This window comes from Elgaria multicarinata, chromosome 6 (genome assembly GCF_023053635.1).
Source record: "Elgaria multicarinata webbii isolate HBS135686 ecotype San Diego chromosome 6, rElgMul1.1.pri, whole genome shotgun sequence".
Lineage (NCBI taxonomy): Eukaryota > Metazoa > Chordata > Lepidosauria > Squamata > Anguidae > Elgaria > Elgaria multicarinata.
Genome location: NC_086176.1, coordinates 31747115 through 31762546, shown reverse-complemented (window position 1 = coordinate 31762546; position 15432 = coordinate 31747115). Strand labels below are relative to the sequence as shown.

General features: G+C 39.0%; 2 protein-coding genes across 2 annotated transcripts in view; one reads left to right on the top strand and one right to left on the bottom strand.

Moving 5' to 3' along the window:
• Positions 1 to 15432, bottom strand: part of MOB3B (MOB kinase activator 3B) — a 112646-nt gene that overhangs the window by 85431 nt on the left and 11783 nt on the right. The gene's annotated exons all lie outside the window — the stretch shown is intronic.
• On the top strand, positions 10940 to 11533 carry LOC134400403 (interferon tau-2-like). Its single transcript, XM_063128735.1, has one exon. The coding sequence runs from the start codon at positions 10940 to 10942 to the stop codon at positions 11531 to 11533; it is 594 nt and encodes a 197-aa protein (XP_062984805.1).

Genomic DNA, 15432 nt, shown 5'->3' with positions numbered 1-15432 from the left:
GTCACATCTTCTTAGCTTAAGTAGGAGAACAATTTCTCTAAGGAATATGTCATATCACAGCAGCTACTGCAATTACTGGTTAATGAGTGGTATTTATCCTAGCTATTGCTGAAACTGCCTAGGTTGTTCCGGAACAGCAGCTTCACAGGTAAAAAGGGAGTATGTTTTGTTTTGTTTTAAAACCAGTTTGGGAATCCCAAGCCCATATAAATATAAAAAGATTAAGAGAGAACTTTGCTGCAAGTCTCATTTCACCATACTGTTCTATTATTTACTGGCTTCTTGAAGTTTAATTTTTGAAGAGGGGGAAGGACTTTACAGCTTTCTCTCTGAACTATGGGCAAACCCCAACTAAAATACTTGCTCTTTAAATGGTTAACTAAGTAGTGCTTTTTTAATTAATTTTTAAAGGAATGTATTGCTTTTCACATCAATCACCACAGCCTACCCTTCCCAACCTGATAAAAGTAAGAATGTAATTTAATTGGCTTTTGTACAGCTCTGAAGCTCATAGCTGTGTTCCAGTCTAATTAGATATTTTTCTGAAGGTAGGTCTCTGGATTTGATCTTATAAAGGCACCTCCTTGAAGTTATATGAGGCTCCTGGAGTGGGGGGGGGGAGCAGACTCTCAACTTGCTAAAAGCATGCAATGACTTGGTGGACTACTTGAACACGAGCCAAAGGCGTCAATTGAAAAGCAAAAACCAGCCACCAAGGAAGAGTTACATTCATAGAACTAATTAAGCTAAGTTGTTTTACAAGGATATTTCATTGATTATGGGGATAGCAAGGAGCTTGGTCCTAATGAGATGGAGTAAGCTTCCAAGTGAGTCGGCTAATCTGCCAGCACTGGAGATTCATTTTAAGAATATTTCCACAAATTAATACAGACTATTCCCTTGTTTATTTATAATTAACCTCTATATACCACTTTACCTGCTAAAAAGCCATTTAAAACAATAAAATCTTAAAACAGTAAATTCAAGAATATTAATAATAGTAAAAACATTAAAACATTATGGGTTGCATCCTTGCTGCTTGGAAGCCATCCAACTCAGAGGCTTCCAAGATTCTTGTGCCCTGCTGGGCTGTACAGGCGAACTTTGCCTCCCTGTCGTCTGATCTTGGCTTGTTTTGCTAGATGGGCTTTTCAGCCTGTCTAGCAAGGGCATTTCAGAAGGGGAGGGAAGGAAGCTAGAGGAGGCTCAGGATAAATCATATCCTGGTCTTTCCTGTCTCCTTCCCTCCCCACCCAATGACACACACCCTTTCCCCGCTCTGCATGGTTGATTTTCCAACCCCAGAGAAGCAGCCGACACAATTCTCTATTTGCCAGCTGCAAGGGGGTAAACCTCTGACTCCCCTTCTGAGTTCAGTACATTGCCTCTGGCCTTGGAGGAGGGAATCTACAGTTCCTGGGAAGCTCACCCAGGGTACCATAGGATTACTATCTAAAACAACATATTTTAAAAGGCTAATTTGAAAAGATGTGATGAAGCCCAAAAAATGTAAAGCTGGAAAATTTATCTGAAACTTTGCAGGACTGCTCCCCTCAGAAGAGGAAACTATTCATGCAAATTTCACCCAACTGTGCCAATAAGTAATTTCTCAGCAGAAAATCTCCTGCACTTATTTGTTAGAAATTTGGTAGGCATAGTTTTCTTCTAAGTTATGCCTGCAAGTGTCATCTCATTTTGATAAACAGAGAAAAAGGTTTGTTGATTTCCAATGATAGTGAACGGGATGCATAAAGATTTGGATTTCCGAATTGAGATTTGGACTCAAATCAGAGTGGACATCTTCCAAATCAGGCTATTCTCCAAATTGCCAAAACATGGTCTGAACCAAATCCTGTGGATGATGCACACCTTAATAAATAGAATGAACCACTCAAACCATTTAATACAGGCAAGATTTGTTTTACTTGCCTAATATACAAACTTGCAGTATTCAGCTTTTTAGAGGCACCTAATGTGGGTGATCTCTAGCAGAGAACATACACAGTTCAGAAAGGTCACAGTAAGAGCCCAACAGCAGCTGATTCATCATACCTCTATTGTCATTTATTAACTAAACAACAGATTGAGTAAAATGGACCCTTAATCTACTCCATGCACACAAACAGAAAAGAGAAAGAAGAAACTAGCAAAGATTCCAGCAATTTTACTTGCTACCTTAGAAACACAGGCTTTGTCTGTACCACTCTGGATTTTTTTTTACCTATTTCCAGGGTCTTCATCAGCCCAGTTATGTGAACTGTAATAGGATTACACAGCCATCGTAACAGAGAAAACAATGGAAACATCCCTCCCAGGACGCAACCCTCTCAGTCCTTTTATTGCCTCATTTTCCCCATTGTGCACAAGCATGATTTATGGTTAGCTTGGTTTTATAAGCCAGACTCTGTATTTCGTATGGCAGATGACAGTCCAGGAGAGCCAAGAAGACACAAAGGTGTGGTTGGACTTCCTTGTAGAGGACAATGCAAAACTCCCAGTTTCACAGTGAATACTATGCTTGGCTTTCATCCAGATCTCTTGAATCCATAAACGCTACTCTTTGGCTTTATAAGTCCATATAATGCATTACCCCACCAACACACCCAATATTGTTAGAGAGTACACACCCAAAAGGGAGCTACATTTAAATGTTACTATTTATTTGAACATGGAATCACCTGAAACAAAATACAACTTTGAAACTGCCAAGCTTGCCTAATATTGTATTAGCAATTGACATCCATTCACTATTTTTAATGAACTTATGAAATGGAAATTTTTCCATGGAAAAACAAAATACTGGAAAATTTACCTTTATCAATTGCTACTAAAGATGCAGAATATTGTAATTACTTCTTGATGTAATATTTTAACTTGTGATGACAGTCAAGAGCTGTCCAAGGGTGTCACCAGATGAGCGTTTTATCGCATGCTCATTACTGCCCACTCATGGTTTTTCACAGGTCTTTTTTGACAACGCCGTCCACCTCCCATGCATCTCCTGCTCTTTCTGGTCTTCTTTCCACCACAAATAAGACCCCAGTAAATCCAATTTATTTATTTATTTGGAAGTGAAACGTGCCTGCTGTGTGCAAGAAAAGCAGCGTGGTAAAATCACCCAATGAATGGGCCATGTCGTCATTGTTTACTTCCTCTTTCTTCCCGATGTCTGATGACACTCCAAGAAAGATACCAGCAAAGAAAGCATCGCTGTTAGAGAACGGATACACCCAAACACCTCCTTCAAAACATATCTCTGCTGAGTGCATCTACTATTCACAAACAAGAGCAGTCTTAACAGATACTGATATCTACAGTGATTTAAAACAGACTTGCAAAATGCCAAACACTCAGCACATTTTCTTCTCACAAGTCCATTAGTTTTCAAAGTAGCAGATGCATCATGACAGCAACTTTCTGGGATTGTTATGGAAAAAGACCTGCTTTAGGTCCAATCTTATGCACAGGTTATACATGAGACGGGTCATGGGTAAATCCCTTTACCCAGCGTAGCATTCCATGCACTCTGTCACAGTTAAATGTATCTCCTATGGGCAGTAGTCCATTTTACATAAACTGCTAATTGCTACATGAGAAGACAGGATAACAAAGCAGGCCATATGCAGCTTTAGGGCCACAAGCTGCCCACCATTCCTTAATCCTTGAAGGGCTCAGACATTGCATACCTCCCAAAATGCCGTCACTTCTATGTACTCCTCCATATATATGCAATCATCTAAGGAGCTCAACCCCACGAAATGGGTGGTAGTAAATAAAAATAGGGTCCTTTTTATAGTGGCCCCAAAACTTTGGAACCTTATCTAATGGGGCCCTTCTATTCTCCAAGCTTCCAGGTTTTCAGATATTACTCCAAGGTGTTTTGATTCAGCCAGGATGCTAAGAATTCAGTATCTCTCAAAACAGATCTTATTAATGATTTATTCTGTTTCCATATATTTAACTTGCTGCTGCCCACTTTGAAATGTATATACTAAATAAATACTAGCTAAAAGCCAGTACAGCTGTCACAGTGGTTAGTGTTGGACTAGGAACGGGGAGACCTGGGTTCAAATCCACACTCAGCCGTGAAGTTTACTGGGTGATCTTGGGCAGTCACCATCTCCTACCCCATAAGTTTGTTGTGATGATAAAATGGGTGGTGGGGTAGAACCATACGTAAAAGTGACAGGGTGAAAGCAGAACACATATGCACCCATGTTTCTCCCTCCTCCTCTGGCTGACAATGGCCCTGTTCAGAAGACACCTTAAACCATGGTTAAAGCCATGGTTTAAGTTGTCTTATGAACAGGGCCATTAGCTGCCGGATGCTTGAAATGTAAGGAGGTTGCTTGCAATGCTTATGTGTGAGGCACTGTGTGGGGCGCAACTGCAGGGCAGTTTGTTAACTTTCTCCAGCCAGAGTCAACTGTGAGCAAGAGACTGGGCCATTGGGCCAAGGCAAACTCTTCTGCTGGTCTGACAGCTTGTTTGTGAATGTGAAGCTAAAGGACATGCTGCAAGCCACTTTTTAGATTTTATTGTCTTCACCATAAGCTGGCAGACATTGTAGACTAACTGGGTGTGAATCAGCGGTGTGCGCAGGTAGAAGAACGTGCACCTGGATCTCTTGCAGCAGCTTGTTAGTTATTCAGAACAATCCCTTCCCTTCAGGATGAGTCAAACCTACTGGCCAACAACACTCAGATTTTACAACAGATGAGCCAAAACCTGCACAGAATGACTCAGGCTAGACCTGACCTAAAAACTCAGGAGGGCCAAAGCAGCCATTACTTTAAAGCCGTATCTAGCAGCTACATCCTTTCCCCATTTTTACTCTCAAGTAGGTGATCTGGATCGGAAGCTGAGCGTGGAAGACAATCAGGTCCTCCTGCATCTATTGTAAAGTGAAAATGGGGTAGACATAGCTGCTAGGTATGTATTTAAGTAATGTCTGTTTTGGTCCTCCAATATAACTCTTGAAGTACCATTCCCTTCCATACATTAATAAAGCAATGTATATGAAACAATCCATCAAAAGTAGCAGGCCAAGCTTACTGTCTTCTTGCCAGATTCAATCATTACCTATAAATATGCATGCATTTGCTATGAAGAGCCCTGCTATGAACATTTCCCCAAATTCCTTGGCTTCAGAAAAGTTTCAAAGCATGAAAATCCCATAAATTAAAAATTAGAATGCAAAGCAAATAAGACTCCTGTGTTGCTAGCTTCCGTTTTCCGGTTCCGTTTTCCATCCCACTCCCCACACGCATCTCATGCACTATATCAATATTTAAAACGTATTTCAAAACCAAGATAAAAATCAGTATCGTGGTACTCATGTTGGAGCCAATTTCCTGATTGTTCTTCCATGAATAAATAAATGGACAGTAGCCAATGTGACTGAAGTGCCTCCATTCTCTCCGTTGCGCCCGCAGGATAAACCGCCAGCACAACAGGAACTTGTGCTTCTTACGGCAACTCTAGAAATGAGCAGAAATGCTCATTTCTGGAATGGGATAGATCAGTGGCGCTCCATTCTCTGCTCATCTCTTGAGTTATTTTAGGCAGCGCTAACTGCCCATTGCGCTAGAGGTAAGTCCTGCTAGTGTGCAGCAGGCAGCATTACATACTGCCCAATTAAAACAAATTGCTGAGGACTAAAAAAGCAAATATCACTACACAGCATAACTGGATACAGTCCCAAACTTGCTATTCCATAATGTTAATGGCAAAGGTTTTAACAACAGAAAAGTTATTTATATGAAACATTTTGAAACACCTTTTCAAACATATGATGTTCCAGGCAACACGCCATCTTCAAAACGGAAAACGCAAATACGTAAAGCTTTATTCTAGCTTAAAATGGTAACAATAAACAGATTGGCACTACTGGCAATTGGGGGGCCCCACTTCCTCCCCAACAGCCTGTCAGGTGGAGCACAAAGATATTCCTTTGTGGGACCCACTGAGTAGTTTTTGCTTGTTTGTTCATTGGGGGCAGGGGGAGACATTCTATCGCCACATATTCATTAGTGGTGACAAAAAATGTTGTAGCCCTGAAAGAGCAATATACCTATTCTATGATGTGTTGTATGTAATAGAATTGAGCATTAGAAGATGGTAAAGTTACAGACTTCTGATGTTTCAAGGATGCTCGTTGTTTTCTCTTAGGAAAAAAGGAAACTGCCTTATATCAGGTCAGGCTATTTGTTCATCTAGCCCAGTACTGTCTATACTGACCAGAAGCAGGACTTCAGGATCTCAGGAAAAGGGTCCTTCACATCACCTGTTTCCTGATGGATTTTACTGGAGACGCCAGGGATCGAACCTAGAATCTTCTGCATGCAAAGCATGTACCCTACCATTGAGCTATGGTTCTTCTTGTTCTTGAGAATCTGTGATCTAATCAATAAAGTCAGTGCTAACCTTCTTTCTTGAAAGAGCAACTGACCTGCTCAAGTAGCCTTTACCTAAACATATAACAAGATTTTATTTTTATTTTTTTCTGGGCCTGTGGGACCAACATGCTAGGAAACTCTGATAATATTATAAGCCATCCAAGTTGGCTGCCTGTGTCCTCGCACTAAATCTGACATGCACATGACATTATCATAACTGGATTCTTCTTTCCTCTCCTCTCCACTCCCCACTCCCATTACCTTCCTCCTCGAAAGTAACAGCCTACAGGCTGCTAATTGGTGTAAACAGGAGAGTGTCTAGAAACAGACACAGATGTCCAACTCTCCCTCCAGCAATGTAGTGCTAAGCTTCACTGAGTGCTAATTTTATTAGTGTCCACTTTACAGATGACCACTTTACAGATTCAGCAACAATGCAAGGCCAGCTGTTTAGTAGCAATTGATTCATGAAGTGCTCACACAGATGGAAAGAAAACTCAAGCCAGGGGCACTGCGATACACAGCAATACACACCTGCATAAAAGCAGCTGGGATCTTGGTCCATTTCCACACCCTCCCTTAATTTGGATATCGGATGGTGCAAAGTTTCTAGCTACATTTGTGATGCAAATAAGACTGGGATTTATCAAATGCAACTTTCATAAAGTTTTATTGCTTTAATTTTGTATATCTAAAAGCCACTTCTCACAATTCATTGCACTTTTGTAGGACCAAAAGAGAATCCAAGATGGGGTTATGCAGAGAGCAGCAGATTTTATACTTGGTGGCTCAGGACATCTCCAGCAAGGTCTACCCTACTGGCATCATTTGTTCCCATAGAGTACAGGCTTGAAATTTAAATAAATGTATAAAGAATTCACATACCTGCATAGCTCTGATATGATTCTGGATGCCCTGCAAGGAATCCATTTCTTTTGCTGTGGTCCAAAGTTGAAATAAACTATTTTCACACATTAAGGTCCTAAACATTTCAATGGGCTGCCATTCACTTGTATGGGGAAAACTGATTGGCTTCACTTTAGGACACCTCTGCAACTTATTCTTTTATTTTTTTATCATAAGGGACAAAATCTGCCTACCGCCCCTGATGCTGGGTGACCCATCCTGGCCTCCATCAACAGCCTTCCAGAGACAGATTGCAGACGGAGCATAAGACATCCCTGCAATGGCTAAGCCCTTCTCATACTCACATCTGCTATCACAGAAAGGGAAAGCTCCAAGTAGTTTCATAAATGCTATTCTGATCTCAACTTCAAAACTTAACTTCACCTCACCCAAACTCTTTAAACAGAATCCGACCCCATTTTGCTCCATTGTAATGCCTAGAATGATTTGATAAAGCCCAGCAGTAGCATGCTTAAATAATCCTCTTTCACCATATGGCTCTAGCTATGCCTAATGACCCAAATCAGCTGGTCATTTAATTTGCCCTAGTTATCATTCCAAACCATTGGACAGCAAGATGTTTGGAAATAAACACTCCACGTTTTAACGAGAGAATATCTTCCTGAATCCATTGGTGCTACTCAATTTACGCCAAGACACACTTAGCTGAATAAATGTCAAACATTACTAGACTGAATATTACTATTATTACTATTTTTTTAATTATTTCACGAAAGATACTAAACAAAAACACAAATAGAAAAGAAGAAAGAGAAAAAGAAAATATGTATTTCCAAAGTATAAAGTAAAAACGAAGAGGCCAGTCCCCAATTCAAGAAGTCTATACCTTTACCTTCTATTAATCTGAACATCAATAATCCAAGGAATTGGAGTGCTTCAAAAGGCTTCATTTAATTCCACTAACCAGGCTGCCCAACATGTGATCCACTAAAACCAACAGAGCACCATATTGTGAAATGCCAAAATGCTTGACAACCTCCCCATTTTTCAGCCCAAGGTATGTAGCAGCATAGAATACTGGGGAAGAAGTATTCTGTTTGGTAGGTCTCAATTTTTTTAGGCCTGTGAGCTGCTCAGAGAGCTTCAACTATTGGGCAGCATAGAAATGTAATAAATAAACATTATAGTAGTAGTAGTAGTAGAAGAAGAAGAAGATCATCAGTAGCAGCAATAAACAGTTGCCAAAGTTCTACCAAGTGGGAGGCTGCATTAGTTTTTCTGCCCGCACTTGCTTAAATGCTATTATTTTATTCACCAGCATCATATGCTAGCCTTTCTAACCCACTTCTCTTCAGTTTTTCCAGTGCATTTGCTACAGCCTTTTTTGGCCACTGTCAGCAAATTGCTCATTAGGGTTTATAGTTTTTCAAATTAATTAATTTACAGTCTTGTGGGTTAAATGAAGAATTGATCCCTATTATTTGCAATAATAAACCCATTAGTACAATGATAAACCCATCAGAGGCATGCAAAACACAATTCAATTTTAAGGCAACCAATTCAACTTCAAATACCATAGAAGTCCTCAGAGATGATTTTAGAAGATCCAGATCTGGTTTTTGTTTCAAGCTTTTTATTCTGTGTTTTCTCTAAAACTCTGACTTGCAAGCTATATGGTTCTGTACTTGGTTCTTTCTATGTTTGACCTCTTTTCTCTTCTGGGCTTCAAATTATTTATGCAGGTATACATGGGCGGGAAAGCTAGTAAAAATAATAATAATAATAATAATACACTCATACCAATGTGGACATTTGGCAGGGTCCTTAGCACAGTCCCAGAACACGTGCTTTACATGCAGAGTAGCCCAGGCTGAATGCCTGCATTTTCACCTAAAGCAGTGGTTCTCAACCTTCCTAATACCCTTTAATACAGTTCCTCATGTTGTGGTGACCCCCAAACATAAAATTATTTTCGTTGCTACTTCATAACTGTAATTTTGCTACTGTTATGAATCGTAATGTAAATATCTGATATGCAGGATGTATTTTCATTGTTACAAATTGAAATATGTGTTTTCCTATGGTCTTAGGCGACCCCTGTGAAAGGGTCGTTTGACCCCCAAAGGGGTCGTGACCCACAGGTTGAGAACCGCTGACCTAAAGGATATGTGTATCAAGATGGGAAAACACCTTGCCTGAAACTCAGAAGAGCCATCATCCATCAGAATGGACAATTCATGACAGATTTTAGATTTGTTTTCCTTTCAACTCCAAAAACAAAAAGACTACCTGTTATGAGTAATGCAAATGATGGTTTCTTTACTCATACTTTGGACTGAAAAGCACTCTCACTTAAAACAAGAGCAATTCTTGCCAGAGGCACAGAAACGTACTTGAGACCGCATTGTCTGAATCATTATGTCTAGTATGTGTCTTTGCTATCTAATAATTCTTAGCATGCTGTTAATCATCTGGCCCACATAAAAAAGTATGTTACTTGCAGCTAGAATCCAACCAGTGCAGGTGTCGCTCGTTCTTGGAGTAGAGTAATCACCACATTAGTAAGTGAGGATTTCGGGACAGGGAAAATGTCCCGTTATGTCCCGCTAGTTTGCAACTAGCCCTTTGAGAAAGGTGGACATTCTAATGTTCCGCTAGTTTGCAACTAGCCCTTTGAGAAAGGTGGACATTCTCACAGCCAAGTTTATAATGAAAAATTTATAATAAGGAATCATACTTTCAGAGGTCTTGGTTATGGAGATATATAAATCTGTTCACATCACTTTAATACTGATTTGTAAGACGTTGGGGGGTGTTCAGACGATCACGGGGGTAAAAGAAGCCATTGTGGCTTCTCCCTGCACCCCCTGCGTTGTGTATGGTGGGGATGGCTTCTTACTAATGCCACAACCCCTACTACAAGCCAAGTGTTGTGCCATGGGTAAGACACGCGCACACACCAGGTTCGGACAACACAGCAATCCTCATAGCAGCCCTGTGAGATAGGTTAAGCTGAGAGATGATGAGTGGCCCACGGTCACCCAGTGAGCTTCATAACTGAGTGGAGACTTAAATCTGGGTCTCCCTGGTCCTAGTCCAACACTTTAACCACTACACTGGCTCTCGCAATTTCGTAAATCAATCAATAAATCAGCTATTAAAATATGAAAATAACCATGAATATTCCTACTAAAAGGTACATTCCCAATCCTGTTTTATCTAATAATTTTGTAAACACACGTAACTATTCACAGAAACATACACCTATACTTACCCAAACCATTGTCATCCCAACCCATACCTCCTCCATTTGCTCCATGCTGCCTCCCGTCTTCCCACCTCCACCACACTCCCTGCTGCCTTTCCCAACTTTGCTGCCCCCAAATGCCTCCCCAAGCTCCCCCTTCCATTATTTCCCTGCTGTCTGCCCAAGTTACACTTTTAATAGCCAGATTTTTTACAAGAAAGTAACATCTCATTTAAAAGAAACTGAAAGTAACCAACAATGCCCTCAAAGGCATTTAGTGTCTGGAAAAAACAAATAAATCATATTATGATTAATATAATATGATTAATATGTAAAATAAATTCAGGAGGATGGCAGATAGCTATAGTCTCCAAAATATATTTAAAGAGACTCCAAGAAACGAGGCATTTACAACAACTTGATCATCATGGCCATCATTGCTGGTAACTATGGCTTACGAGCTTGCTTCATGCTGGTACTCTTAGGCAAAGGCTCACAATCCAGCCAACTCTCACTTTCCAGATGTCCCATCCTTCACGCCCAGTGGAAACAATTGATCCAGACCAACATACATCATCTTTGCAGAATGAGTGGACAGTTTCCTCTTCAATGCATATCTGAAACAACAGACTTTAGGTTCCCTCTGGAAGCTCACAGAGGTATTAAGAGTGATAGTGGAATTGTTATCTACGAGATCCTCCAACACATCTTCTACTTCATTAGCAAAGACCATCCCAACAATATCTGGAACTCAACGTGCATCGACAACCTACGGAACAGCCTTCACCAGCAAATTGAACAACTGGAGACATGCTGCAGTGCTACAGAGATGCAGAATGGTCTGAAGACCTGTGACAATGTAGGGTCATATCCCTTGACTCTGAAATTCAAGAGATATTTCCAAAGAATGAACAATTTCCTAAATAGCAATCAACAGAGTCAGTGTGCCTGGGAAACGATTTTCTTAGAAATGAAAGGATGCTTGCTCTTCATAACCCAGATTCTCAACGAGCTTAAGTGATAAGGTAATTTTTAAAAGCGGTATTTTTCATAAGAGCTGAAGGAGGGGGTAGAAGACCAATTTTAAGAGTACTTGTCATTTTTCAGAAGTCCTCTTACAATGCAAGACATTGGGAAACTCTCAGGTAGAGGACTTACTGAAATGAACAGGATTTTTTACTCTACAACACAGAGTAAACTTTTGCTTTAAGCCCCAAATTATAGCTTAATAAACCAGAATTTTAACAACTGGTGTGATGGTGCAAACAGTTTGCTTGCTCCTCCTTTTGCTTGAACGGGTAAAGTAAGAAGGATTGGGATCTGCTTTGTGTGATACCTGACCCCGGTATTATGATTAAGTGACCCCAAAAGAGACTGGAGTGTAAATCAGCTTTACACAAAGCATGTTTGGGCATACTTAGTCATAATCCTGGGTTTGAACATCACACAAACCTTAGCATACCCACTTGCAAAAAGCAGGAGTGATCAGGCTGTGCTCATTTGCTTGCTACATTCTGGTTTATTAAATCATAGTGTTTTATTACTTAAAGTGATATGCGAATGCAGCCAATGGTGCAGGTCCCAATCATGTTGAAGGACCAGGTACAACAGAAATTCCTGAAGGCTTGTATTCAGAGAAGTCAAATTTACAGCAATGGGAATTATGAAAAAGTATGTTGTTTGAGGATCACACAGATGTTGTTTATCACCTTGAATATCAGCTTCAGCAGTATATCAGATGTTGTAGAAAGATTACGTGAAATCTAATTTTAATATATACATAGACATACAGAATTTAAACTTTGTAAGGTATCAATGAACATGTATTGTTCCCATTTTACAATTCAAGTTGAATACTACTAATGTGTTAGCTACATCTCTGCATGAAGGATTGTGGTCAATGCAGAAGATTAGAACAAATAGCCTTAGGATACAATTATAGATTTTTAAAGTTTTTTTTTTAATTAAGACCATTGTTTAAAAAATTAAGTCAGAGGTTGTTTAAAAAATCAATTACATTGTCTTTTCCTTTAAAAAAACATAACCTGGTTTAAAAGGAACTCTGAATTTAACACAGAGATGTTAAAGCCTACACTTAAAATCACTTAAGAATGAATCATTACTATTTATCAAACACATTATTAATATTTTATTATCATCACTTTTAAAACATGTAAAATTTACTAAGCATTGCAATGAGACATAGTTCAAAACGCCATGTCAAATGCTACTTTTAGTTGAAACCCAATATGTTCTTACTGTTACAGCAATCAGGCTGGTATGTATGCTTATTCAGCAAATATATGAATTTCAAAATGTGAAACCTGACTGAAAACTATAATTTAAATCAGTCTTTTTCCTTTAAATCATTTAAATCATTATATGAATCATTTTTTTAACATTGACTTGAATTAAAATCAATTCACTGTGCTCTAAACCATATAATTATATGGTTTTCTGTTCTTAATAATAATACCTAGTTATATTAAGTATTATTCTTATCATTAACAAAACGCTCAAAGCACTTCATATATCTTATCTCAAGGCCAAGCTACATATGATGTTAAATGCACAGAGTTGGATCCAGAACTAAGCACATGCAACTGGGTTGGCAGAAGTGGACTCCCCGCCCCCCATTTTTCCCATGACAGTCCCTCCAGTCTCTTGAACATACTGCATAGGCGTTCAGAAGACCCTGCAAAATGGGATGTACTGTTATGTGGGGAAGGGAGGAAGTTCCCCAAAAATCATACAGAGGCACCTTCAATGAGCAGAGCCCATCTGTCCATGGAAAGCAGGGCCTGGATCCAACCCATAGTTTGGTATCACTTCTTTTCTTTTTTTTTAAGACCCCTTATAAATATTTATTTATTAATTAAATTTATATACTGCCCCATAGCCAAAGCCCTCTGGGCACTTTACAAAAGTTAAAAACAGTGAACGTTAAAAAAGTATACAAAATTTTAAACCACCAAAAATAGAAGATATGGCCAGATTTCGATTGGAACAACGGCAGCAGGAAGGGGATTAACCATTTCCCCATATGCCACGGTCCCAATAATACCACCACCCCCATTCACAAAGCTGCACAAAATATTCCATTTCACAACTTCATGAGTAAAAAAATGAATGCATTGCAAATATTTTAAGATTGTAAATACAATATTAGAAAAGTTTAGAACTTTGAAAGTTGCAATTAATGTTTTTAGGTGATTGTTCTTAGCAAATGTGTGGGAAAATTAGTATATATCATTAAAATACATACTATTTCTCAGCATGAAAGGGAAAAACATAAATACTGACTGTGCAACTGAAGATGCCCTAACAATTTTATTGGAAGAGAGCTGGTTGCCTGTATATCATGCACATTTCTTTGGGTTGCTAAAATTTATTAATGTTAACAGGTTTCAGAACTTTTGGGGAGATTTTTTTCTCTTAAATTTAAACAATGTAAGTGAAGTACATGGTATTGTCTTGAATCACAGTAATTGTGCTTTAACTTTTTTGTCAAATATATCAGGTAAACTCCTTGAGGCAAAATATTAACAAGGGATACTTTTTTCTTTTCTTTTTTACTAAATACAAGTAATATAAACATGCTAAATTAGATCTTTTTAGGGCATCGGAACATTTTCCAATGCAAACTGAGCATTTTACTATGCAAATGACCCTATAATTTGCATTAGAAATTTTTCCAATTCAAAATTTTCTGGAAAAAGCACATCACAGGTCTCAACACACAAGCTCAATACATCATTTTTTTTCTAACAGAGCGATCTATTCATATAGTACTGTAATGACTTTTTAATTTTTTATTTAATGATTTTATTGTTTCAAACAATAGTACTGTAATGACTAATGCCATTTGTTTGCAATTGCAATTTTGAGAAGTGCCAGTAACAAACCAAGATATAGAGGCAGGGCCACCACCCACAAAAGGTAGTGGAACTTCACTTGATCAGGGAACTTCCAGCCCGCAGGGGTTCCTATCTAGCCACGAGCTTCTCCTCTCCCTTCTACCTCCAACCCTGTGCAGGAAACCTGTGCTCTTATTTCCAGTCAGTGATTGGAGATAAGAGAGTTAAAGGCATTGAAATTTTGAATACACTGCCCTTTAAGAACATTTATATTTTACATTTAAAAGTTTGTTTCTGTGGCTCAAGTCTCAGTAGACATGCAAAGAATTAAGCTATGCTTTGTATGGTTGGTGAAAAAATGTCCCAATTGGTACAAATTACATTTGGCCAAATCTACTTTACTTTAGCTGCATCTATTCTGTCCCATTGTGCCTTTAGCCCTGACCTCTTCTGGAATGTGGCCCCCAAGACCCTGCCCAAATTGGAATGTGGTGCCTATGGGGTAAAAGGTTCTGCACCCCTGACACAGGTGCATGGACATACTTAACGGTACACAAGTGAATTAAAAAACAAGGCTGAGAAGGATATTCAGTTGTGGGGCAGGGGAACAAAAAGGGGTATTAAGCCCCTAAGAGTTCATTACAGTATTCCGGAGATCAGATACATGCAGCATAGAACAAACTGCTCAGGGAGGTGCAAAGATTTTCAAGGGAAACGACAAAAAGGGAAAAGCAATGCAATGAATATTTTAACAACAAAAACAACATATTGTTTAATATAAAAACATCTCCACGCAGTTAATATATAAATATTTAAAACATTTAAATTTACTATTAAAAATTATTTCAACTGCAGTAACAATCCTACGTCAGCCTTCCCCAACCCAGGTCCTCCAAGTGGCCATGCTGGCTGAGGATGATGCGAGTTGTACTCAAGCATATCTGCAGGGCACCAGGTTGGGGAAGAATGTCATAAGTCATTCTAATACTATCGCCAACACATGATTGTGTATAACTACTATAAGTGCAAGTATTAAATTTAAATGAATGATTTAGACTTGGTG